Genomic DNA, 20,928 nt, shown 5'->3' on the forward strand with positions numbered 1-20,928 from the left:
GCCACAGTAAGGAGTTTGAATACTTATGCAGTTATGACTTTTCAATATTTTAAAAATGTACCTTTTGTATTTGCCATGTGAAGAGTGGGTTGTGTATATGAAAAAAAAAGTTTTTGCTACTTCAAAGTGTCATGATTGTAGTTTTTAACCAACAAAATGTGAAAACTTTGAAATAATATTTTTGCAAGACACGGTATAGGAGAAGATACAAATTTCTCATTTCCAAGTGTACAATACTTAGCTCTATAAAAGGAGCAAAATACAAGGGAGAAAATCGTAGAAGAATGATATGTCTTCAGGAACTGTTATTTTATTCAGAAGAAATGTGGATGAATGAATTAAAATTACACTTAAAAGTACTGGTACAACATTAATGCATTATGTAGAACAGCTATTTAGTTTAACAATTATATTAGCAATATTAATACAACAGAGAAGAGACCTAATGGAGCCAATTTCTCATCTTGTTTTAAAAAAAGTTTTAGCACAAAGTTTCAAAAAGTAGAGCATACAGAATTAACTATGTCTTTAAATAAGAACAGCTTTGTGAGTGATGATTCCTGTTCCTGCATTTAACAAACACTCTTGTGAAAGGAAGTACTGGAAAAGGCTAGCTTAACTAAGACCAATTTGCAGAAATGCAATTCCATACTGCAACCAATATATAATACCAAGTATGTATTTGGCTCCCCTGAATATCACACCATAAAGAGACAATGACCTTGTCTTCAATGATGCACCAGAGCAACATACAACAATCATGCCTCTTGTGAGACATTTATATCAGGCCTTTCTCACAGAAATGAATGGATCATTTCCCCCTCTTCAGAAAAACCTTGGTTGCTCCTGTAAAACACAGGCTATTTTTCTCTGGTTTATATTCAAATCTTTTGTAGGATATAGTACTTTGCATTTTTCCGCTTAATTTTATTAGACTGCACGTGTAGTTAGTTCAATAAAACATACTGTAAATGCATTAACTGGTTATTTTGGTTACAATGAACTATGAAAAAAACATTAAAAGTCAACCCTACCATTTGTGGGATTCCAGTTGGAACTGTTTGTTCCAGCCCCTAGCTGATTAGGACTTTGAAGAAAAGCACTGCATTGTCATGTTCAATACACTGAGAACTGAAGTATTGGACAGCATGAAGATCCTGAGATGTTGGAGGTAGCTGCAGAGAATTGCAAACTACAATCTAATAACTATATTAAGTCCTAAAATTAAAAGTTTTATCTTGTTTTTGCTAGAGTGCTTGAATATAAGAACATTAAGAAAAGAATGCCCAGAGACTTGAAGCCTATGTTGAACTCCACACTTCTGAAATGCAGTACTATTTATGGATTCCTGCTCCAGTTCTAGCAAGAAAGCTTAAACGTGTTATAAAACTTTAAAACAGTTGTATTTGTGATCCAATTTTATTTTCTTTATATAGGTTACTATTGAGTCATATTAGTTACAAAGCTTATGCTTTACTTTTACAACAGTGTTGATGATACAAAATTGTACAACTGTGCAAAGCCTGGTGACAATACCCCAATATCAGTCTTATGTGAGTGTATTACTGACATTTATTACTAAACCCTGTAAAGATACAGTATCTTGATTGACTAGGTACACAACAAATATAACTTGCCAAAAATGGTGACTTAACAGCCAATATAAAATCCAAAGGAATCTGGGTAACATTTTTTGAGCCACATATTTCTCTGTCCTAATCCATGATTTCAGATTGAACTATCATAATGCTCTTTTTGCAGGATGTACAACACAAGCATTATTTGGCTACTGCTTGCACAAAATTCTGCCACAAGGGTCTTTACTAGGATAAGTGAACACATACAACTCCTGGCAGGCAAAGCCAAATGCTCTAACTGGAGCCAGTTTCAACATACTATTTTATGCCTAATAAAAGTTTCCTTCTGTCGATGAATGGTTTCTTTCTAGCAACACAGATGGTAAATCACTTCATTCTACTATTACTGAACACCATCTTTCAACTATTTCCTGGCGATATTTGAGACATTTATTTGCATATTTGTGCTTGTCTGAACATATCGGACATTTCTTAGCAAGGAACAAACTTTCATATAAGATGTCTGGATTTTTCAATAGTCACAATCATTATAAGACATTTCCAAAGCACAAAGAATGTAAACACTAACTCTCATGCACATAATTGCAAAAGCTTGAATCAATGAGACATTGGTGCTCATCTGCAGCCATGAGAAATGGAAAAAGTATAGTGAAATGCCAATAAGAGTCTATCACATTGTCTTTCTACATAAATCATTCATCAATAATTCTGGATAGTTAATTTTGAGTATCTAAATACCACAAAATTAATTTAATATGCAACTTGGAAAAAATTGTCTCTCTGGTTCCAAACGATTCATAACAATAAAGCTATACGAAGTGCTTGATTCTTATTGGAAAGCAAGATAATACAATTTAAAAAATACATTGAAATGCTGTATATGGTTTATTATTTCAACATATGATTTTATTTTTCAAGAGAGACTCTTCAAGCCAATAAACAAAGAAAAAGGTTGACAGGAAAGGTCAGCAAGCTGCCAATTAAACTACGCAACAGTCTATATGTACATTCAAGTCTCAATTGGTTTGAACCTGCATTACCTTTACCAACAAATATGCTTATTATATACCAACACCTTTCAAACAATATAAATTCAAAACCTAAGATTAAGTTGCACATACACATGCAAAATATGGACTTTAGACTAATTTCTCACTTCATTACAAAAATACTATTTTAGATTTTAGTACATTTACACAATTTTTCTGTGGCACCTATTCTAAAAATTGTTACTGCAGTTAGAAACTTCAACATTTGTCAATTTAAAAATATCAAGGTTCAGTAGTATGTTCATGAGATTTCAAAAACACATTTTTAAGCTCCTTTAAAGCTATTTACCAACTCTAACAGCAATGCTTATGTGGTTTAACCAAAAAACAAAAACCAGTTAGCATATCAGTCAGTCATACCTAAGTCCCTTAGCCAGGTAAGATAAAGCCCTTCCAGTACCAAAATGACAGTCAAGGATGATAAACAGGAATTTAACATGATTCACCTGGTGGAAAGAATTATAGTAAAAAATATGGTAGAACAGCTATAGATGTACTGTAGCTAATGCTACTGAAATTGAAATAGCAGGACTATTAATTTGGTGTTCATAATGTACAATTTTTTGTAACAGTGGCATGTCTTGTTGCATTTAAAAAACAAACAAACAATAAACATAAGTACTGATAAACAGGAATTTTAGTACCTAAATGTAGGGTGAAACATTAGAAGTCTCCAATGACAGATTTTTTCAATTAAAAATGACATAAATTTGCCCGTGCTCTCACAAAAGGAACTTCTATGCTCTTAACTACAAACATGGGAAAGTCATCTGAGTCTCATTAAAGATGCCTTTTCATGCAAAAATGCAAAATGATGGTTTGGTGAGTGATGGCTCCTGATTCTTGAGTACTGGAAAGATCTGCACCAATTCACTCCTCAGTGAAAAAAAATATAGATTAAAGGAGTGTTAAAAAGGAAGCAATCGGGATTTAAGGCAGCCACAACCTGGAACTGATTTTGTTTACGTGTGCAATAGCACATAATTGTCTTCATGTAGTAACTTCTCCTCCACTGCTGGAACTTTGTGCTGTTGATGTCTGTGGCTGTACAGGCATGGCTTCCAGTTCAGACTCACGGACAAAGATCACTGCATCACCACTTACATTGATTAGGCACTGAGCCTAAGGGGGAAAAAAAACAAATGCAAAAATAGTTAATGAATTTGTGAGTATAGCAATGCCTCACACTATTACGCTTCTAATATCGTTATTTCATCATAGCGGTCATTGACCTAGCCATTATTTATATTACTACAAATACACTTGCATTAAAAGCAAAATGTCTGTCTGCCTGTGATGCACATACAGTAAAGGCAGAAACTGAGATGTGCATCCTGCAACTATTTGCACTAAACTAAAGTTTAGTAAATAGTAAATGAGGCAGTTGTATATTAAATAAAAAGCCAAACAGCCAAAGTACAGTTTAAAAATCCAGCAGCAATACCTGATTCTTGTTTGGATTCTCCATGAAAACACACTCCTTCATGATGTAAGAGACCACAGCATTTCCACCCAGTGCTGCGACATGGGCTCGGACCATTGCAAACACCTCAGCAATGAATGCATGAAGAAAGCCACTGACACCACCCTCCTGCATAAAAACAAACATCAAATCTTAACCAACATACAGAATCTGTGAAGCACACAAATCACAGAAAAGAAATATTTTTGTTTGGTCTTCTAGGCCCATGGCTGGGCATGATGCTGATCACTCAAAAATACTCAAAAAAAGCCTAAGTCTGAGTCTCTGCAAGATGCATGATAATGGACCTTGGAATGAAAATATTCAATGTTTCAGTTACCTGAATGAACAGATCACCATGACTGTGTGTTCTATTTTTCTAGGTTTTTAAAAACAAAACATTACACACATCTATCTAAAGAACACCACTGGCAATGGACAATCAATCAATTTTAATTTTAACAAACCAAGACCAAAACAGAGAAGCATTATTTACTGTGACAGGCCTATTTTGACCAATCACTACATTCAGCAGAAGATGCAAAGGCAAGAAAACCTTTTATGCAACATTTTTCTAAGAAAAAATAAAATCACATATTTAGCATTATTTTATCCATGCGTTTCCTAACCACGGTATCCAATACAGTGAAAAGGGGGAGCCAGAGCCTATCACAGGGCCAGTTTTCACAGAAACTACAGTAATTAACCTTCATGTATGTCTTTGGACTATGGGAAGAAATCTGAAGCACCCGGGCAAACTCCGTGTGTACATGGGAAGAACATAGAACTTCCACACAGGTAGCACACCAGGTCCAGATGTGAACCCAGGGCCCCAACTCTGCAAGGCAGACTCTGTGCTGCATTATCTTATATCATTTGGAAATGTATTGTCATTTGGAAAAAAAAACTTCAAAATTTCTTTTATTTTCATTTGGAAAAAAACAACTATGTGGGCAGTTTCATACCTAACTGGTGTCTAGCTCCACACCTTTAAGTCCCTGAGGACTATATCTGCCTATGTCTGTTACATTGTTGCTCACCTCCCGCAACGACGTGGTTTCTCGGATGAAGAACATATTAATGATGCCAACGTATTTGATTATTTTTGCACCAGGGATGAAAGAGAGCGGAGTCATTTTGACAACAGTGACAGTACAGCCTGCGGATGACGTAGTAGAACGAAGACGTGAGTGACCTTCAGCCAGAGGACTGGCTTTTTCAAGTGAAGAAGCTAGAAAGAGGTAAGAATAAACAGAAAAGATAGTGGATTTAGTAGAATGAATTTCCAACACAGAAAAGATGAATAACAATGAAATACATAATACGCAGACAAGAATTCACTGTGCATCAGAGTAGTTGTATGATGGCATTCAGCAATCTTTGAAGCTTCAGCGATGTAACATCAAGCATGGCCTGCCATGAAGGAAAATGTAATCATGCACTGCATGCAGTAAATAGAAAAAAAGATTGAAATAAATGATTTGCCAGAAAAGAGGACAATAGGCCACGGTTTACCAACAATAATCAGACAATGAAGACAAAGAAACACAAAAAAGTTGTCTGCTGAAGAAAGGTTCTTGGAGCAAGAGTGTGAAAGATGTTACATTTGTTAAAATGTAACCCCTTAATTATTTTTAGCAAATCGATTTTTGCCCACAACAGATCAACAGGCTTTTAGCAAAATTAACAGGACGTGGATTGTTTTTTTTCTTAAATAATTTCAGATTACTTTTATTCTGCCTCATTACACATTCATGCAATCAAAACATTTTGGCACCACTACTCCACAGAGGAGAACCCGAAGGAGTGCATTCCTCAGCTTTCACACTCTGAAATCAGCTGTGCTTGATCTGTAATGCCATTTCTGGGCAGCAAAGTCCACCCTGTCACCACTGAGGGATCACAGGTACCGCTCAGATTGTCACCATAGTCAGCTAGAAGCATTTTTTCCTACTTGTCTTAATTGATCCTCGTCTTATGGTCTGAGCTTTCAGTTTAATGAGCTCTATCCAGGTGCTGCATCTGTCTGCAAAGGAACTGTAATCAACTGAGGTGGCTGAAAACACACAGACAGAAAAAAAAGACAAAGAAAAAAGAAAATATGGATGACGTCTGTTGCTTCAGTGCTTCTCTGATGAATCAATTATCTGTGAAAAAAAGAATTAAAGCACCCTCTTCCAATTAATTAGAATGAGCCAAAGCAGCGATAACTCACCTCTTTGAGCACCGGGGACTGTGTGCATGCCTGTGGACTCCTGAAGTCCTAATGAGACCAAAACAATCAATTTCAAGATGTAGTCATTCAGTGACACAGCTGCATGTCCCAATGCCTGTCTGTATAATTCCTGATTCTAAGGCTACCTGTGGAACATTAGTTTAGTTTAAAGGCTGGTAGCACTGCTACCACCATGCTACCTTAACTGCAACAGACAGTAGTCTACTACTAATTATTAATTGTTTAAAAAAGAAATACAGATGAAAAATGCATCATAAATATTGATGAAGGAGGTCCACTCTGTTTCTGGGTAATTGCTAGAGTCACTCAGCATACCCCTGTGTCCCAGACCCCTGGGTGATATGAGAAGCTGGATTTGAAAGTGTAGCAGATTATGTTCTAAACTCTTAAAGTTCAAAACACTAGGCCATCCATCCAAGATTTCCCTTTAAACCTTTCATCAGATAAAAGATGTTCATGCTTGTTTATTATAAGAACATATCTCTGTACTTAAGTAAAAAGTATTACAAAACAGTGGTTTTACAGTGGTGTAAAACTTATCAGTATTACACCACTGATAAGGAAAGAAATCAAATATAAACTCACAGAACAATAACTCATCACATACAGATGGATTAAACTATCTTTTCAACACTGAACAAGGAAGAAAATAAAGAGATTTGAAAACTACCCTTCCACTTTGCTGAAGTAGAGATCCCCTAAGATCCTTCAAAGAACATCTGAATGCTCTTGGATTATTTAACAACCAAACAAGCAAGATGGGTTAAATAGTCATTTCTTCAATTCGTTTTTTGTTATGATAGAAGCTTAGGCTGCTATGGTCCAGTAATTTACATTTGGTACATTCAGATTCATTTTGAAGGAAAAAAGTGACATCTGTTGGCAGCAAACAGGACATTTCCCCTAAAGTACTTTAGGCATGTTATGTAAGCTATTTTCAGCAATCCTTCTGAATGCAGTTTACTTCAAACATGCTGAACTGATTTCCAAGCAGCTTAAATAAGGATTGCATTTATTGTTAGTGTGATAACTTCTACTACATGCAGTGAATGTACAGTAAAGAACTGTGAGGTTCTACCTACCTGTGCTTCTGCCGGGTGAGAAGGGGTTTGCACATGGGGAGTCGGAACACAGCTCTAATGGAAATTGGAGTTGTTCCTCATTTTCACTTATCACTTTAAAAACAAAACAACATGCAACATTATCTAACATAATACATAAGTTCCATTCCTATAAACCAGGAGAATACTCACCTTTTAATAACAACCATTAAAATGTAATTTTCCGTTATTTGATTTGGCCATTTCAGGCAACAAATGAAAAGCTGGGCTGTGATCTATCAGCATTCTTACTGAGTCTACGTCTTCCCACATGAGATTCAAATATGTACATATTTGCATACTGAAAACAAATTATATACTTCACACTATTTTGGACTCCATTGAAAGAAATGCTTTTAAACATAAAGCTCTTTTAATAAAGGTTGCTGACCCACACATTAATCACAGCCATATTAACTGAAAATCTGATCTGTACATAGAAAAGGCAAATGGAAAAAAAAACAGATATCTGAACTTCTAATTTAAATTATGAACTGAAATTAGATATCTGATCAAATTAGATATCTGAATTTAAATTGGATCTTCATCACACAAAATACCTTTCCTTGCAATGCCATGAAGACAACACTGTTTTTCTTATAAATTTACTTATAATAATACATAAAATATGTACAGATAATTTGGAATTAAATAATTGTGTCAATATTCTAGTTCTCCTTCACTCTAAAATATGTTAATAAGACAAAGCTGAAATAATTATTAGCATTCTTATATACACTGCAAACCTTTAGGTTTAGGGCTTTAGGGCTTGTGGTTTTAACTAAAACTAATGTATTCTGAAATAACAATGCCATAATCTTTTCAAAGAAAATGCTGATTAATCTTCAAGGATGTAGTTCGTCTGTTTAGATACACAAACCCAAACTGCTGTTGATAGCAGGTCAGGCTGTTTTTTAGTGATGAACAACAAATGAAACAATATCTCGTTTAATAACATCTTGGTTAAAGACTCACAGGTAGATGCAAATAATTTGAAATAAAAGGCAACAGAATAATTTAGGTCACCTGTTTACTGTGCAAAATGCAAATTGCAGTTATAACTGATTTTCATTCATTATGATCTTTAATAAATATGACGCACCTATTTCCCATCTTAGACATACATGATTTACAATCTTGCATCACACTATTTAGAATATATTGTGCAAACAAAATAATTTTATGGTCACTGTTAACAAAATTAAATATAAACTTTTGTACAAAGCTACTATAAAACAAGATAAAACACATTAATAAATACATAGATAATAACACATTAATACACATTAATAAATAAACAGATCATACCTTTCATGAGTGACTTATCCACACTGAGTTTCCAGTTTTCTTGGGCTTGGTCTTTGTCAAAAGTCATTGCAACAGCAGTGACAGCCACCTGAAACAATTCATTAAATTTGTGACAATATCAAGTGTAATATTTTTCATATGTCCCCTTACCTTTACATCAATGTAATCATGTAGTCTGTAATGGATTTTTAACACCATTTTAACAGAAAAAAACACTTTCTATTCCAGTAATGCTAGGGAACCTGGATTCCTGGAAACACATGTAAATTTATTTTATGTGGTAATGACTGTGGTGGGTTATAAGCAAACAAGGCTGTAATAAATGTCTGCTTACTAGCCATGTGAGGGTTCACAGTGGGATTCTAGAAAGATTGTGTGGATGAGATCTTTAACAATCAGTACCAACCAAGCAATCAAGATGGAAAGAATTACTTCTTATGTTCTTAAGATATGCCTCAACTGAAGAACTATAGAATGAAGAACCGAAGAATTTGCATGTTATAACTCACTATAAATCGACCCCATAAAATACAATTAATGAAAATCACAGAAAGGATGAACAAACATCTTGTTATCCAACCTGAATAAGTTCATCCTCAGGCACAGCCACAGCGAAGTTCACATGGCACAGGCAGCAAGGGATCATGGAACGCAGTTTAAAATATAGACTCTGTAAGGCAAAGACAGAAGCCTTAATCCCAAATTCTCCAAATCCAAACACATCAATCTTATGATACATCATTTCCCAATAACATGTAAATAACAGTTCTTCAGTATTATTTACACATTAGAGAAGGACTTATTCAAGAAAAGCATTAAGTACATTTCACAAAGTTCATTAAAACCCCATTATGCTCAGTACAATATGGGAAAAATCATACCTTTAGCAGATTCTCACAGAGATCATTAAAAGTCTTGTTGAGTCCCTGGTTTGTCAGGATCGCATTGTTTAACCTGAATACTCTCACTGAGGTAAACATCTAATGGGCAAAAGAAGAGATGTTTTAAACTCCAAAAGAGGTGCTTAACTACCAAGAAACAAAAAAATATTCTACTAGCATTACCTGCACTCCAGCTGTCCAGTTGTATATCCCTGGCATTATCTCGGTATTGCAACTATAAAACCCTATAAAGAATAAACAATACCTTAGAGGACTAAGTGAATTCACAAAAGGAAAAGGGTTATCCACAAAGAACTAATAATAAAAGATTATAAATACTAATTTAAAGAAAACATCAAGGTACACAGTGTCTAAGAGCCCTCTCTTTTCTGTAAGCTGTACAGGAACCCTGTCCAATAATCTTCTCCCGTACCTGGTGGCAAAGGAGCATCTGTCAGTAAAGAATGGATATCTTCTACTGCATCGGCATCATCAATCTGAAAAGAGAGCAACAATGTCAGAGTTTATGTGGATAAGTATCTCAGGGATGTTTGGCTCACAAATGCAAATTGTTATTTCAATCTTAACACATTGGAGGGAATATTTAAATGACTGCCTTCATACCGAATTGTGGATTTCATTGTGAGCAGCACATCAAGTGCTGCTATGAAAATTCAGGAACTGTCTGCTTAAATAAGAAATAATATAAGATTTTTAAATGACTGTATTCTCTTCACCCTCCACTTATTAAAAAACCCCACTAATTAACGCATATGTAAAAACACTACATATATTTGAGGGAAATGTGAGTATTAATGAAGATAAGCCCAACTAAGGGTTGGAACGTTGTCCATGACTACAAACTTTGAGTTTGAGTTTATATAGTTGCAAGAAAAAGAGCCCTTTGGAATTATCTGGATTTCTGCATTAATTACTCATAAAAATGTGGTCTGATCTTCAACTAAGTCACAATAATAAAACACAATCTGCTTAAAATAATAACACACAAACAATTGTACTTCTTCTCGTCAGTACTGAATACATCGTTTAAACATTCATAGTCTAGGTTGGAAAAAGTATGTGAACCTCTTGGCTAATGACTTCTCCAAAAGCTAATTTGTGTTCCAATCAATGAGATGAGATGAGATTGGAGGTGTGGGTTGGAGGTGCCCTGCCCTATTAAAAAGGCACATAAAGTTTGGTTACTGACAGAGTCTGCGCTTCTCAAGAAAGAGCTGTTCATATGAACCATGCCCCGATCAAAAGGAATATCAGAGGACCTTAGAAGGAGAATTGTAGAGATGCATAAAGCTAGAAAAAGGCATTTCTAAAAGCCTGGGTGTTCATCAATCCACAGTAAGACATATTGTCTACAAACGGTGGAAATTCAGTACTGTTGTTACTCTCCCTAGGAGTGGGCGTACTGCAAAGATCACGGCAAAAGCGCAGTGTGCAATGCTGAAGAAGGTAAGAAAGAACCCTAGGGTAACAGCAAAGGACCTGCAGAAATCTCTTGAACTTGCAAAAGTCTCTGTTCATGTGTCCACTATAAGAAAAACACGGAACAAGAATGGTGTTAATGGAAGGACACCAAGGGGAAACAACTGCTCTCAAAAAAAAACATTGCTGCACGTCTCAAGTTTGCAAAAGACCACCTGGATGTTCCACAATGCTTCTGGAACAATGCTCTGTGGATGGATGAGACAAAAGTTGAACTCTTAGGTAGAAATGCGCAATGCTATGTTTGGAGGAAAAAAAACACTGCACACCAACACCAAAACCGCATCCCAGCTGTGAAGCATGGTGGAGGGAGCATCATGGTTTGAGGCTGCTTTGCTGCCTCAGGGCCTGGACAGCTTGCTATCAGAGAGAACAATGAATTCAAAATTGCATCAAGAAATTTTACAGCAGAATGTCAGGGTAGGAGTCCGTCACCTGAAGCTTAATAGAAGTTGGGTGATGCAACAAGACAATGATCTGAAACACAGGAGTAAATCAACAACAGAATGGCTTAAACAGAAGAAAATGCACGCTCTGGAGTGGCCAAGTCAGAGTCCAGAAGCGCCAGTACATATTTTTGCCAAGCTCAGCAATTGCATTCGGCGGATTTGGTAATCTAGACAGTATGTCCTGTCTTGACAAACTGTCTTCTGACAATCAGCATATAGCACAGCAGTTACATTTTTGTTATATATTTTCCTAAGGCTCTTTACATTTTAAGAATCAATTTACTTATTAGATTTCCATTTCAGGAGGAATGGTCTAAAATTTCTCCGAACCTTTGTGTAAGTCTCATCAGCAGATACATGAAACGTTTGGTGGAGGTTATTGCTGCTAAAGGCTCTACCAGTTACTAAATACAATGGTTAACATACTTTTTTCAACCCTGAACTGTGAATGTTTAAATGATGTGTTCAATATTGACAAGAAGAAGTACAATTGTTTGTGTGTTATTAGTTTAAGCAGATAGTGTTTGTCTATTTTTGTGACTTAGTTGAAGATCAGACCACATTTTTATGACTAATGCAGAAATCCAGGTAATTCCAAAGGGTTCACAAACTTTTTCTTGCAACTGTATACATAAAGCAGAATTAAGTCTGTTTAGAGCATGGGTACAGTAGTCAACCTAGGCACTTCCATTACATTGCATTTCTCCAGCAACTCCAGCTAATCCTTAATTCACTTAAGGATCAATTCATTAAGGATATGTTCCTTGCAGACAGATGTATAAGTCCATTTCACTAGTCAAAACTGGAGTTTCATGCTGTTAAGTCCTAATGAGAGCAAAAATATCTGAAATTGGCTGCTAACTTTAACTTTAAGCAGGTAAGTGCAAAATGAAGTCAGTTTAGACCAGGACAGTCCAGTCCAGGAATGCATCTGTATGTTGTGACTGTTGTTTTTCATTTAAAAATTTAGGCATTAAGGTCTGCTGTTGCTTTTAGCTCATAAATTCGCAACTGCAATATATTGTCTATATCTGACTTGCCTCAAGGACAAAGGCGTCCTTCTTCCCATGGGATAGATCCAGCTCTGACACCTCATCAGAACTCTCCGAGTGAGACCTAAAGAGTCTGGATCGCTGCCGGGGCTCTGGGATCGGTGAACCAATTATTTCATCAATTACCTCCTTTAGGCACAAAGACAGGGAAAAATTACAGCTGAATATCAGAAAAAAATTTCACTTTATATGTTTAAAAAAAAATATGTCTTTGGCTATTGATCAAATATTTGGCATCTTACTGAATAACTGATCATTCATGACTGGCTTTACTGCACTCTGTAATTTGAGAAAACCTGCTGCCTTTTATTACCTGAACCATCAGAAGGCTGTGGGACAATTTTAAAGTAAAAGTACTGCACCAGTAGAAGAAGCAGCCAAGCAAGTGAGGAACTGTGGATTACGGACGTGATTTTGCAAGACGGAAGAGATGTTTTATGATGGTACCATTGCCAGCCTTCCATAGCTTCTTATTTTTAATCTAATATTTTAATATATCTATAAGATATAATCCCTAATACATGTAAATGTTTACTAAGTTCTTTAAACGTACTGTAAATGAAGATAATTTTTTCACCTTATTTGCCAAATATCTTCACGTATCTGTTGCCCAAGACTCTCCTATTTTAAAGTACCTGTTTCAGTGCCACCCCAAGCAGTAACACCAGTAACTAATACATTTAGAAATAGTATCAAACTTTACCAACAATATGAAACATTGCCATGAAAAACTGCTGAACAACGTTTGTTACTTACAGGGGGGTTTATCTCATACAGCTCTTTGTTTTTGGCAATGGTGTCATTGATCTTCTTCTGCATGTTTGATATATGCTGCTCATAAGACATGTCGCTTGGAGTTTTACCAGCAATCTGGATACCCCCTGGGGTAGGCAGGGCAGTTAAATACACACCCGTGGCAGACTAAATGAAATAAAGACAAAAATCACATTATTGAAAACAAAAATTAAAAAAACATCAAACATTCAGTATACTTCACTTATATTTTACATTTTTATCCAATTCCTTCAGTGATAATGTTAAAGTACATATTTATAAAGTGTTTTAAGATGTGTCCTTTCACACACAGTGCTCTCCTACAACACTTGCAGGCCATCTCTCTCTTATCTCTATATCTGTCTGCTGTTGCTTTTCATCAATGGTGAACCTAAAAAAATAAAAATATTTTTTTAAATAAATGTATCCATTCATCCTTGAGACACAAAAATATGACTAAGGATCGAACACTTACTGCCAGGCCAACCAGCATGTTTTCTCCGACGCTGATCTGGATCCTGAGCCCAAAGAGAGCATTCATCCCACGAAGCTTCAGCTTGTTCATCAGCTGTGTGTGCAGCTCATACTCCATGAATGGAAGCAAGTTACTGATGGCTGTAGCATTTGCCTCTCCCTGAGCCTTTTTCTTAAGACGACATAGCCTGACAAAAAAAAAATTGCAGACTGATTTAATAATTTTACCTACTGTATGCTATTCATATGTTGATAGAAAAAATCTTCCGACAGTCATTCAAGAAAGGGGTAGTGCCCGCACACTGGAAAATTGCTCATGTTAATCCACCCATAAAAACAGTACAAAAACTGAAAAAAGTAATTAAAACCAGTAATTCTTTATTATGCGTTTTGTTTTGGAAACAATAATTAGAATGAGAGTTTTGTCTGTATGGAAATACAAAATCAAGAGAAAAGTCAACATGGCTTTAGAATAAGCGGGTCAATAATTTTTTTTTACTAAAAAAACATTTGTTGAAAAAACAACACTAGTGAACACTTAGAGCATCTTGTATTGCACATACACATTTTCAGAAGACTTATTGATTAAGTTAATATTTTATTACAAATTCTCAAATTGCAAGCAGTAGGCATTCAAGGTAATTGATGTTCTTGGATTGAAAACTGGTTAATGGATAGAAGACAGAGAATAAACGTGTGATGAATGCTGTCCAATTTGGGATTTGTAATTGGTGGAGTATAATAGGGATCAGTATAAAGACCTCTGTGTAATGCAGAGCCAAGTACTACATGAAGGTAGCAAAAAACGAACTACAGATGTAAATTGGAAACACTGTCTGTAAAATTATACTTCATATACCTTATGGGATGTATGGCCTCCATTCATTTGTAATCTTTTTTTTATGTTCTTGCAAATATCTGTATTATCTATCCAGTAAGTCTTTACAAACGGTATAGTCTTAGATTTCTCAACAGCCATCACAAACTTAAACTACAGACAAAACTAAATAAAATATTTGAGAAGTAATAACAGAACTCAGGATTTTTTTTAAAAAAAGTCTGTTTACTGTTCTAAAGTTGTTCTGTCTCGATTCAAACAGGGATAAAGTAATGCATCCTGAGATAGTAGATAGGAGGGATAATTTTCAAAGACACTAGTTTTGATACCAAACAAAACTAATTGTAAAGGTGAGCACATGCAGGTTAGTGATTTAACAAAAATAGGCTGAATGCAATATTTTGAATATTATTACCTGGCCTGGATGAGGCAGCCTTTTCCAGTTACTGCAGCTTCAACTGGCAAGTCTATTGTGGTGAAAAGAACATCTGGGACTTTCTGCCTCCGGCAATTATAGCAGTATGTAAGATGTGCTGGAAAAGGCATGTTCAGCTCATCATAAGGAATATGGCAAAATCCACAGCTAGGAGGAGATGGCTCCTCTAATCTGCAATGGCAAAGACAAGATGGACATTAGAACTGTGATCCAATTAATTAAATTACCGTACATAAAAAAACAGGTCTTGCTTGTCATTTATGTTTTCTATTGTTATCTGAATGTAAATGGATTTTCATATTAAAAAGAATTAAAAATTTAAAAACATCATGATGAAAATGCTTTTCTTGTGCAACAATTAAAAAAAATAAATCTGAGAAATGCAACAGAAGGGGAGACAGATGCCAAACTCCATTTGTAAATCTATTTTTTGTATAAATTGAACTTTTTGAAGTTTTGAAATGGACAATGTACTTCAGAAGTCATTTGTTTAGCCAGCTATCTCGGGATCAAACCATGTAGAATATTTAATTTTTTAGCACAATAAACTAACAAAGAATTGATCGGTATTATTTGGTTAGTAATGAGAGTCATTTTGAAACAAATTCTGAGAATAAATTGAACAAAGACATAGCGAACATACCAAAGCATATTAGTAGAGTTAAGTATTCGGTCCTGTTCGCCTGCATTGTAGCTCTGTAACCTACCCTAACATGGAAGAACTATCCTTGCTCTGAAGAAAAATATCAAACTCTCCCTTCTCTGACCCTGTGGAAAAGAAGGCAGGCTGCCTTGACAACCTGTGTTCACTGCAGCTGTCCAAGCAGCCATCTTGGAGGAACCTGGGATTAAGAACTGCTGCCGTGCCAGATGCAGAAAGAATGCAAACCTCTTCACTACAAAATAAACAGACAGAAAAAGAAAAACAAATTAAAATTGAACCAAATATTAGTCAATATGTTTTCCTATCTGAGTTTGCATATACAGGAGTTATTAATTAAACTAATTTGAAAAAAAAACTACTGAAGCTTTTAATTTGCAATATATACCAACAGGGAAAATCTAGAATACAGATCATATTAATTTACACACATATGAAAGATAATTTAAGTAGATATGAGTATATCTCTATGGACAGGAAAAGTAATTTTAAAAATGTGCCTCAAAATGTTCTAAGACCTTGTTAAAAAACAAAGAGCTGGACAATAGCACACATAATGCACATTACAGGCAAAAAAAACAAAGAGCGCAGCACAATGACGTACAAAAACCAAATAGCAAAACTTAATTACAAATGAATAGTTTTAGTGAAAACCTTTCCAGTGGAAAGGTCTTTAAGCAAGTTTAAAAATGTTGATGGCTGTAAAGTGTCTAATGGACTTGGCCTATGACTTGCTGCATACATGAAGGCTCTGTCACTCAATTATTTGAAGTAAATTTTTGCCAAAGTAAAAACAAAAACTGAGGAGATCTCTGAAAAGATAACCTGGAGCTCGACCATTTTGTGCTTTTTATTTAAGGAGAAAACCCTTGATGTCCACTCTAAATTGCACATGGAGTAAGGGAAATTTACAGAGGAAGGGAGTTACTGGATTTCTGGAAAGAAATCTATTTAGTACCTGAAGATACCCCAGTAAATGGGGCTCTACATCAATATTTCAGCATCAGACAGGCAAAACAAGGATTTTAATCAAGTTATGCAGGAAGGAAGAAATGCTTGTGATATTCCTAACAAACACTTCCAATGACAACATAAAGTCAAAAGGAGTACCAAGGTTTTTACCTTCCACTAGAAAAGGGTTGAATTTCAGCACTGTCAAGAACAATACTGACGTTAACAACTTTAAAAAGCTTATGTTGAGAAACTATGAGCATACCCTTGTACTTGCAAAAGTTTACCTAGAAAGTTCTATTGTACCTAGATCTTGAAATCAGGCAGACATGTCAAATGAAGGTGCTGCAGTACTAGTATCTGATTTTGGTCTGAAATTTAATTTGAGAGTCATCAGAATAGCAGTGGACTAAAACACTAAAATGCAAAGGTCCCAGCACAGAACTCTGTGGAACAATATCAACATCTAAATACAAATGCTATAAAATAGTCAATATTTACAAACTGGCTCCTGGTAGCCAAACAGGAATCAAACAACGAAGGTATCAGTCATCCCTTTGAAAAGGACTCCTTTTTCACATATCTCAAACAGATTAAGAGCTCTAATAAATCTGTTCGCAATCTGTACTATGCAATATTATGGTGCAAATACTGTAGCCAATCTTTACACTCATAAAAATGTTCAAACACCAGAATTTCAATATAACTGAATAAAATTACATCAAACAACTGCAGATTATGATATGTTTATACTAAGACATTATGTTTAAGAAAGGAAAACTAAGCATCAGTGGAAAGAATGACTAGAAGGTAAAATAGAATAGGACTGTCTAAAAAATAAAGAACTGCAACTCTTTGAATTTACAAGAGAATGATTCTTTTCACAATTGTTTCCTAATGTGGAGAGCAAGCTGGGGTAATGGAGAGCAAGTTGGGGTATGCGAAAAGACAAATTCCAAATGCAAGAAATTGTATATGGCTAATAAAGTGATCTAAAATCTAAATCTAATGTGGCACCTTTTTATCAGCAAAGGGTGGCTTTGAAGTTCCTCAAATAAGGTAGTGACTATCAGAAAGCATGCTTAAAATGATTAAAAAATTAGAAAGACTTTTAGCTGCATGTAAGAACATACAGAGTATACAAAGTAAGACTTATTATCTCTTTTCTGACCTACCAGATGCTTGTTGATTCGCTGTAACCAACTACAGCATGGCATCCCAATGCTTTGGCATGAGATTTGATCTCCTGTCTGATTTCTTCCCACCAGGCATCACGAGTTTCAGGTTCATCTGAAAGATACAAATACACTTTACCGTGAACAAAATATTAAAAATGCTCCTTCATTAAACATGTTTGACCTGTAAGACCTTAATACTCACAAAAAGGTACATCTTATTAATAAAAATATGAGCTATATTACAGCACAAAAGATTTAATAAAACATTAGTCAGATTGAAGAGTTCAAGCACTTGTGATTGATTATATACTGTATAAAGTACCATGTATTGATTAGGATTTTCATAAAGATTTTAACCTATCAATGACCAGTTTGATAATTTAGAAGGTAATAATTATAATGTGCGCAACAAATAAATCACAAGAAAAAGAGCTGAATCCACTAACTAATCCATTAAGATTTTATATAGAAGCATACAACACTGAATCTCAAATATGCTTAGTACTATTACAATATACATGAAAGGTTAAAAGATTATTTGCATTTGTTTACTGAAACCAAAGAAAAAAGAAAATGGAGAGACAATTCTAAAGACTGCCAATAAATTATCTTGGCATAATGTATCCACAACAGCAGACATTTCTTACAAAACAGCCACACAGTTTCACAAGGATGTTTTATTAAGACCTTGGCTGTGGGGTATAAGGGCCATATTCATTGATCATATTCCCGGATTCTCATCAAGAAGAGATGAAAATCTCTAAAACGGAGAGGAATACACTCATTTAGGTGTTCCCCCAATATTTTGGCTACCTGCACAGATACAGTTTACAGTTTTAAAAATACAAAATAAGCAGCAAATGAGCAAAATGTCAGGATTACTTGGTTTTACATTAAATCAGGCATGTTTAGAAGACCTTTCTTACAATAAAGAATATATTAAATTTAATCTATTAATCTTCTTGGTTCTCAGCAGTTACATTTTACTGTCAATAAAATACTACAGATACAATAGATTGCATAACCAGAATGGTTAGTGCTGGAGTTGGCAGTTAATTATAGACATGTACTGCAATAAGGAATAGTGGTTCAGGTAGGTAGCTGCATCAGCATGCGTAGGCTGCAAAGGAACAGGTAACAGGTTTATTCCATGTTGAAAAGAAAAGAAAGGAAAGGAAACAACAGTTCGGCTGTGGAGCCTTCTTCAGGTGTCGACTGTGGAGCCTTTTTTGACACCTGAAGAAGGCTCCACAGCCAAAACATTGTTTCCTTTCTTTTCAGCATGGAATAAACCCATTACCTGCAATAAGGAATACCTACTAGTACAATAATTTGTAGTCAAAGTCCTGCAGATCTGAAGAGACAGCTTTAAAAGACCAGTGAGCAGAGATCCAGGAGTCCCATTAATGTATTGTAATTGTGCACTAATTAGGCAAATGAAATCATTTAGAGCTTAACTAGAAAAAAAACAGGAGATCTGCTGGGTTCTCTGGATCGACATTACAAATGCTATCCTAGACTTAATTTGTACTGCTTTTTAAAAAATAATTATGCATTATTTATTGCTGTCTGAAAGAGAGTGTATTGAGAATTATTCCCAAAAGGCATATTGCTGCCCATGATCAGAATTCAGACTGAGCAGTAATCAAAGGTGTTACCTGATTGCCACATTTGGAATTTTCTGGAAAGTAATTGTAAAACCAATAAGAATAATCTTTCCTAATGTCTGCATCTGGATCTGCATGGAGGTAACCTGGAGCACGGGTCAAATTATCATTGCAATATGAATACGGCCCTTGGGATACAGGAATGCACATGCCTTATTTATTTTACTCCCAGAAGGGTTCTGCAAGATGCTCTTTAGACAAGCATTTAGATTTAAGTGCAAAGGAAATACCAAAAAGCAGCTTCAGCAGACAATAACCAGAAATGGTGGGTTATCTTGGCGCATGCTTGAGTCACGTGACAGAACAGACTGAAAAGTATGGCAGCTCACTGAAATGGTTAAAGAAGTTATGGCCCTAAATCTGCAAAAAAAAGCATAACATGCAATTCTATATTTAATATATCCTGAGCCCGGATGCTACTGTCAATACCAGACCCAACACATTAATGGTTGAAAATGTTACCTCCTGCAGCCCTGTACAGTCTTATTAGACTTCCTCTGTATAAATGTATTGCTATTTTAGTAAATTTAGTCCTTAAAATAATACAAATATAAAAGCAACCAATTAACAGTTAAAACTACAAAGTTACTACATGCTTAACTGAAGAATATTTTACAATGTAGTGCAGACCCGTTTGTATCCATTAGCATGGATATTACTTTTTTTCATTGCATTTCCACTTCCAATTGCTCTTCAGAGAACAGATAGCCAAACAAATGTTTGAGGCAAATCCTTCTTCTGAAACCTAAGAGAATAATTGCAATTGGACCAGGATGATTTACCAGTAAACTGTATAGGCTTTGACATTTCAAGGCCAACTCTTCTAAATGTCATGGAAGCTTACCGAAATGTAAGAAGCGAAAAAATGCATCTAAGCAAAATTTTGTGAAATGAACAAGTGGATAGGAAAAGCAAATGTATTCATACAATTTGTCACCACAATTACAGTAAATATCAAACAACCTCCTAAACAACCATAAGTAGCTTAAACAAATGTAATGTTTTGTTTTACAAAAAAGCATCTGTGAAACATGCTTGGTGGTCAAGAATGCTGTTGGTTATAAAAGAGAACTGATGCTTCGCACTAGGAAAAGGGATGCAAATTCACAATTTTAAATCTGTAAAGATTGAATAAACATATTATTATGATATGTAGCCCATGTGTACCAAATTTCTATTTTACTGTATGGTGATGGGCAGCACAAGTTTCATACCTCTTAAGTGACAGGAGATATAAAAAAAACTTTATTACTTGCATCTTTCTTTTCACAGAATGTCTTTCAGAAAAAAAACTGCCTTCATTTTACAATATTC

At 35.2% G+C, this 20,928-nt stretch overlaps 1 protein-coding gene across 6 annotated transcripts in view; it reads right to left on the minus strand.

The window, feature by feature from the left end:
- Positions 1-297: 297 nt before the first annotated feature.
- Positions 298-20,928, minus strand: part of c2cd5 (C2 calcium dependent domain containing 5) — a 42,419-nt gene continuing 21,788 nt past the window's right edge. For 2 of the 6 annotated variants that reach the window (XM_088923724.1, XM_088923721.1), the window contains 17 exons: positions 17,945-18,059; positions 15,958-16,053; positions 15,137-15,328; positions 13,885-14,071; positions 13,392-13,556; positions 12,624-12,764; positions 10,068-10,131; positions 9,818-9,879; positions 9,635-9,733; positions 9,334-9,423; positions 8,754-8,841; positions 7,428-7,520; positions 6,325-6,372; positions 6,064-6,165; positions 5,150-5,340; positions 4,092-4,238; positions 298-3,769 (listed from right to left, as the gene is read on the minus strand). In XM_088923724.1, the coding sequence (XP_088779850.1) occupies positions 3,638-3,769; positions 4,092-4,238; positions 5,150-5,340; positions 6,064-6,165; positions 6,325-6,372; positions 7,428-7,520; positions 8,754-8,841; positions 9,334-9,423; positions 9,635-9,733; positions 9,818-9,879; positions 10,068-10,131; positions 12,624-12,764; positions 13,392-13,556; positions 13,885-14,071; positions 15,137-15,328; positions 15,958-16,053; positions 17,945-18,059 (2,012 nt within the window). In that variant the 3' untranslated portion in view covers positions 298-3,637. Of the gene's footprint in view, positions 3,770-4,091; positions 4,239-5,149; positions 5,341-6,063; positions 6,166-6,324; positions 6,373-7,427; positions 7,521-8,753; positions 8,842-9,333; positions 9,424-9,634; positions 9,734-9,817; positions 9,880-10,067; positions 10,132-12,623; positions 12,765-13,391; positions 13,557-13,884; positions 14,072-15,136; positions 15,329-15,864; positions 16,054-17,944; positions 18,060-20,928 lie in introns of all 6 variants that reach the window. The other 4 variants (XM_088923723.1, XM_088923720.1, XM_088923725.1 and 1 more) reach the window with 2 other exon arrangements.

The sequence above is a fragment of the Atractosteus spatula genome, chromosome 8 (genome assembly GCF_055471065.1).
Source record: "Atractosteus spatula isolate fAtrSpa1 chromosome 8, fAtrSpa1.hap1, whole genome shotgun sequence".
In the NCBI taxonomy this organism is placed as follows: Eukaryota; Metazoa; Chordata; class Actinopteri; order Semionotiformes; family Lepisosteidae; genus Atractosteus; species Atractosteus spatula.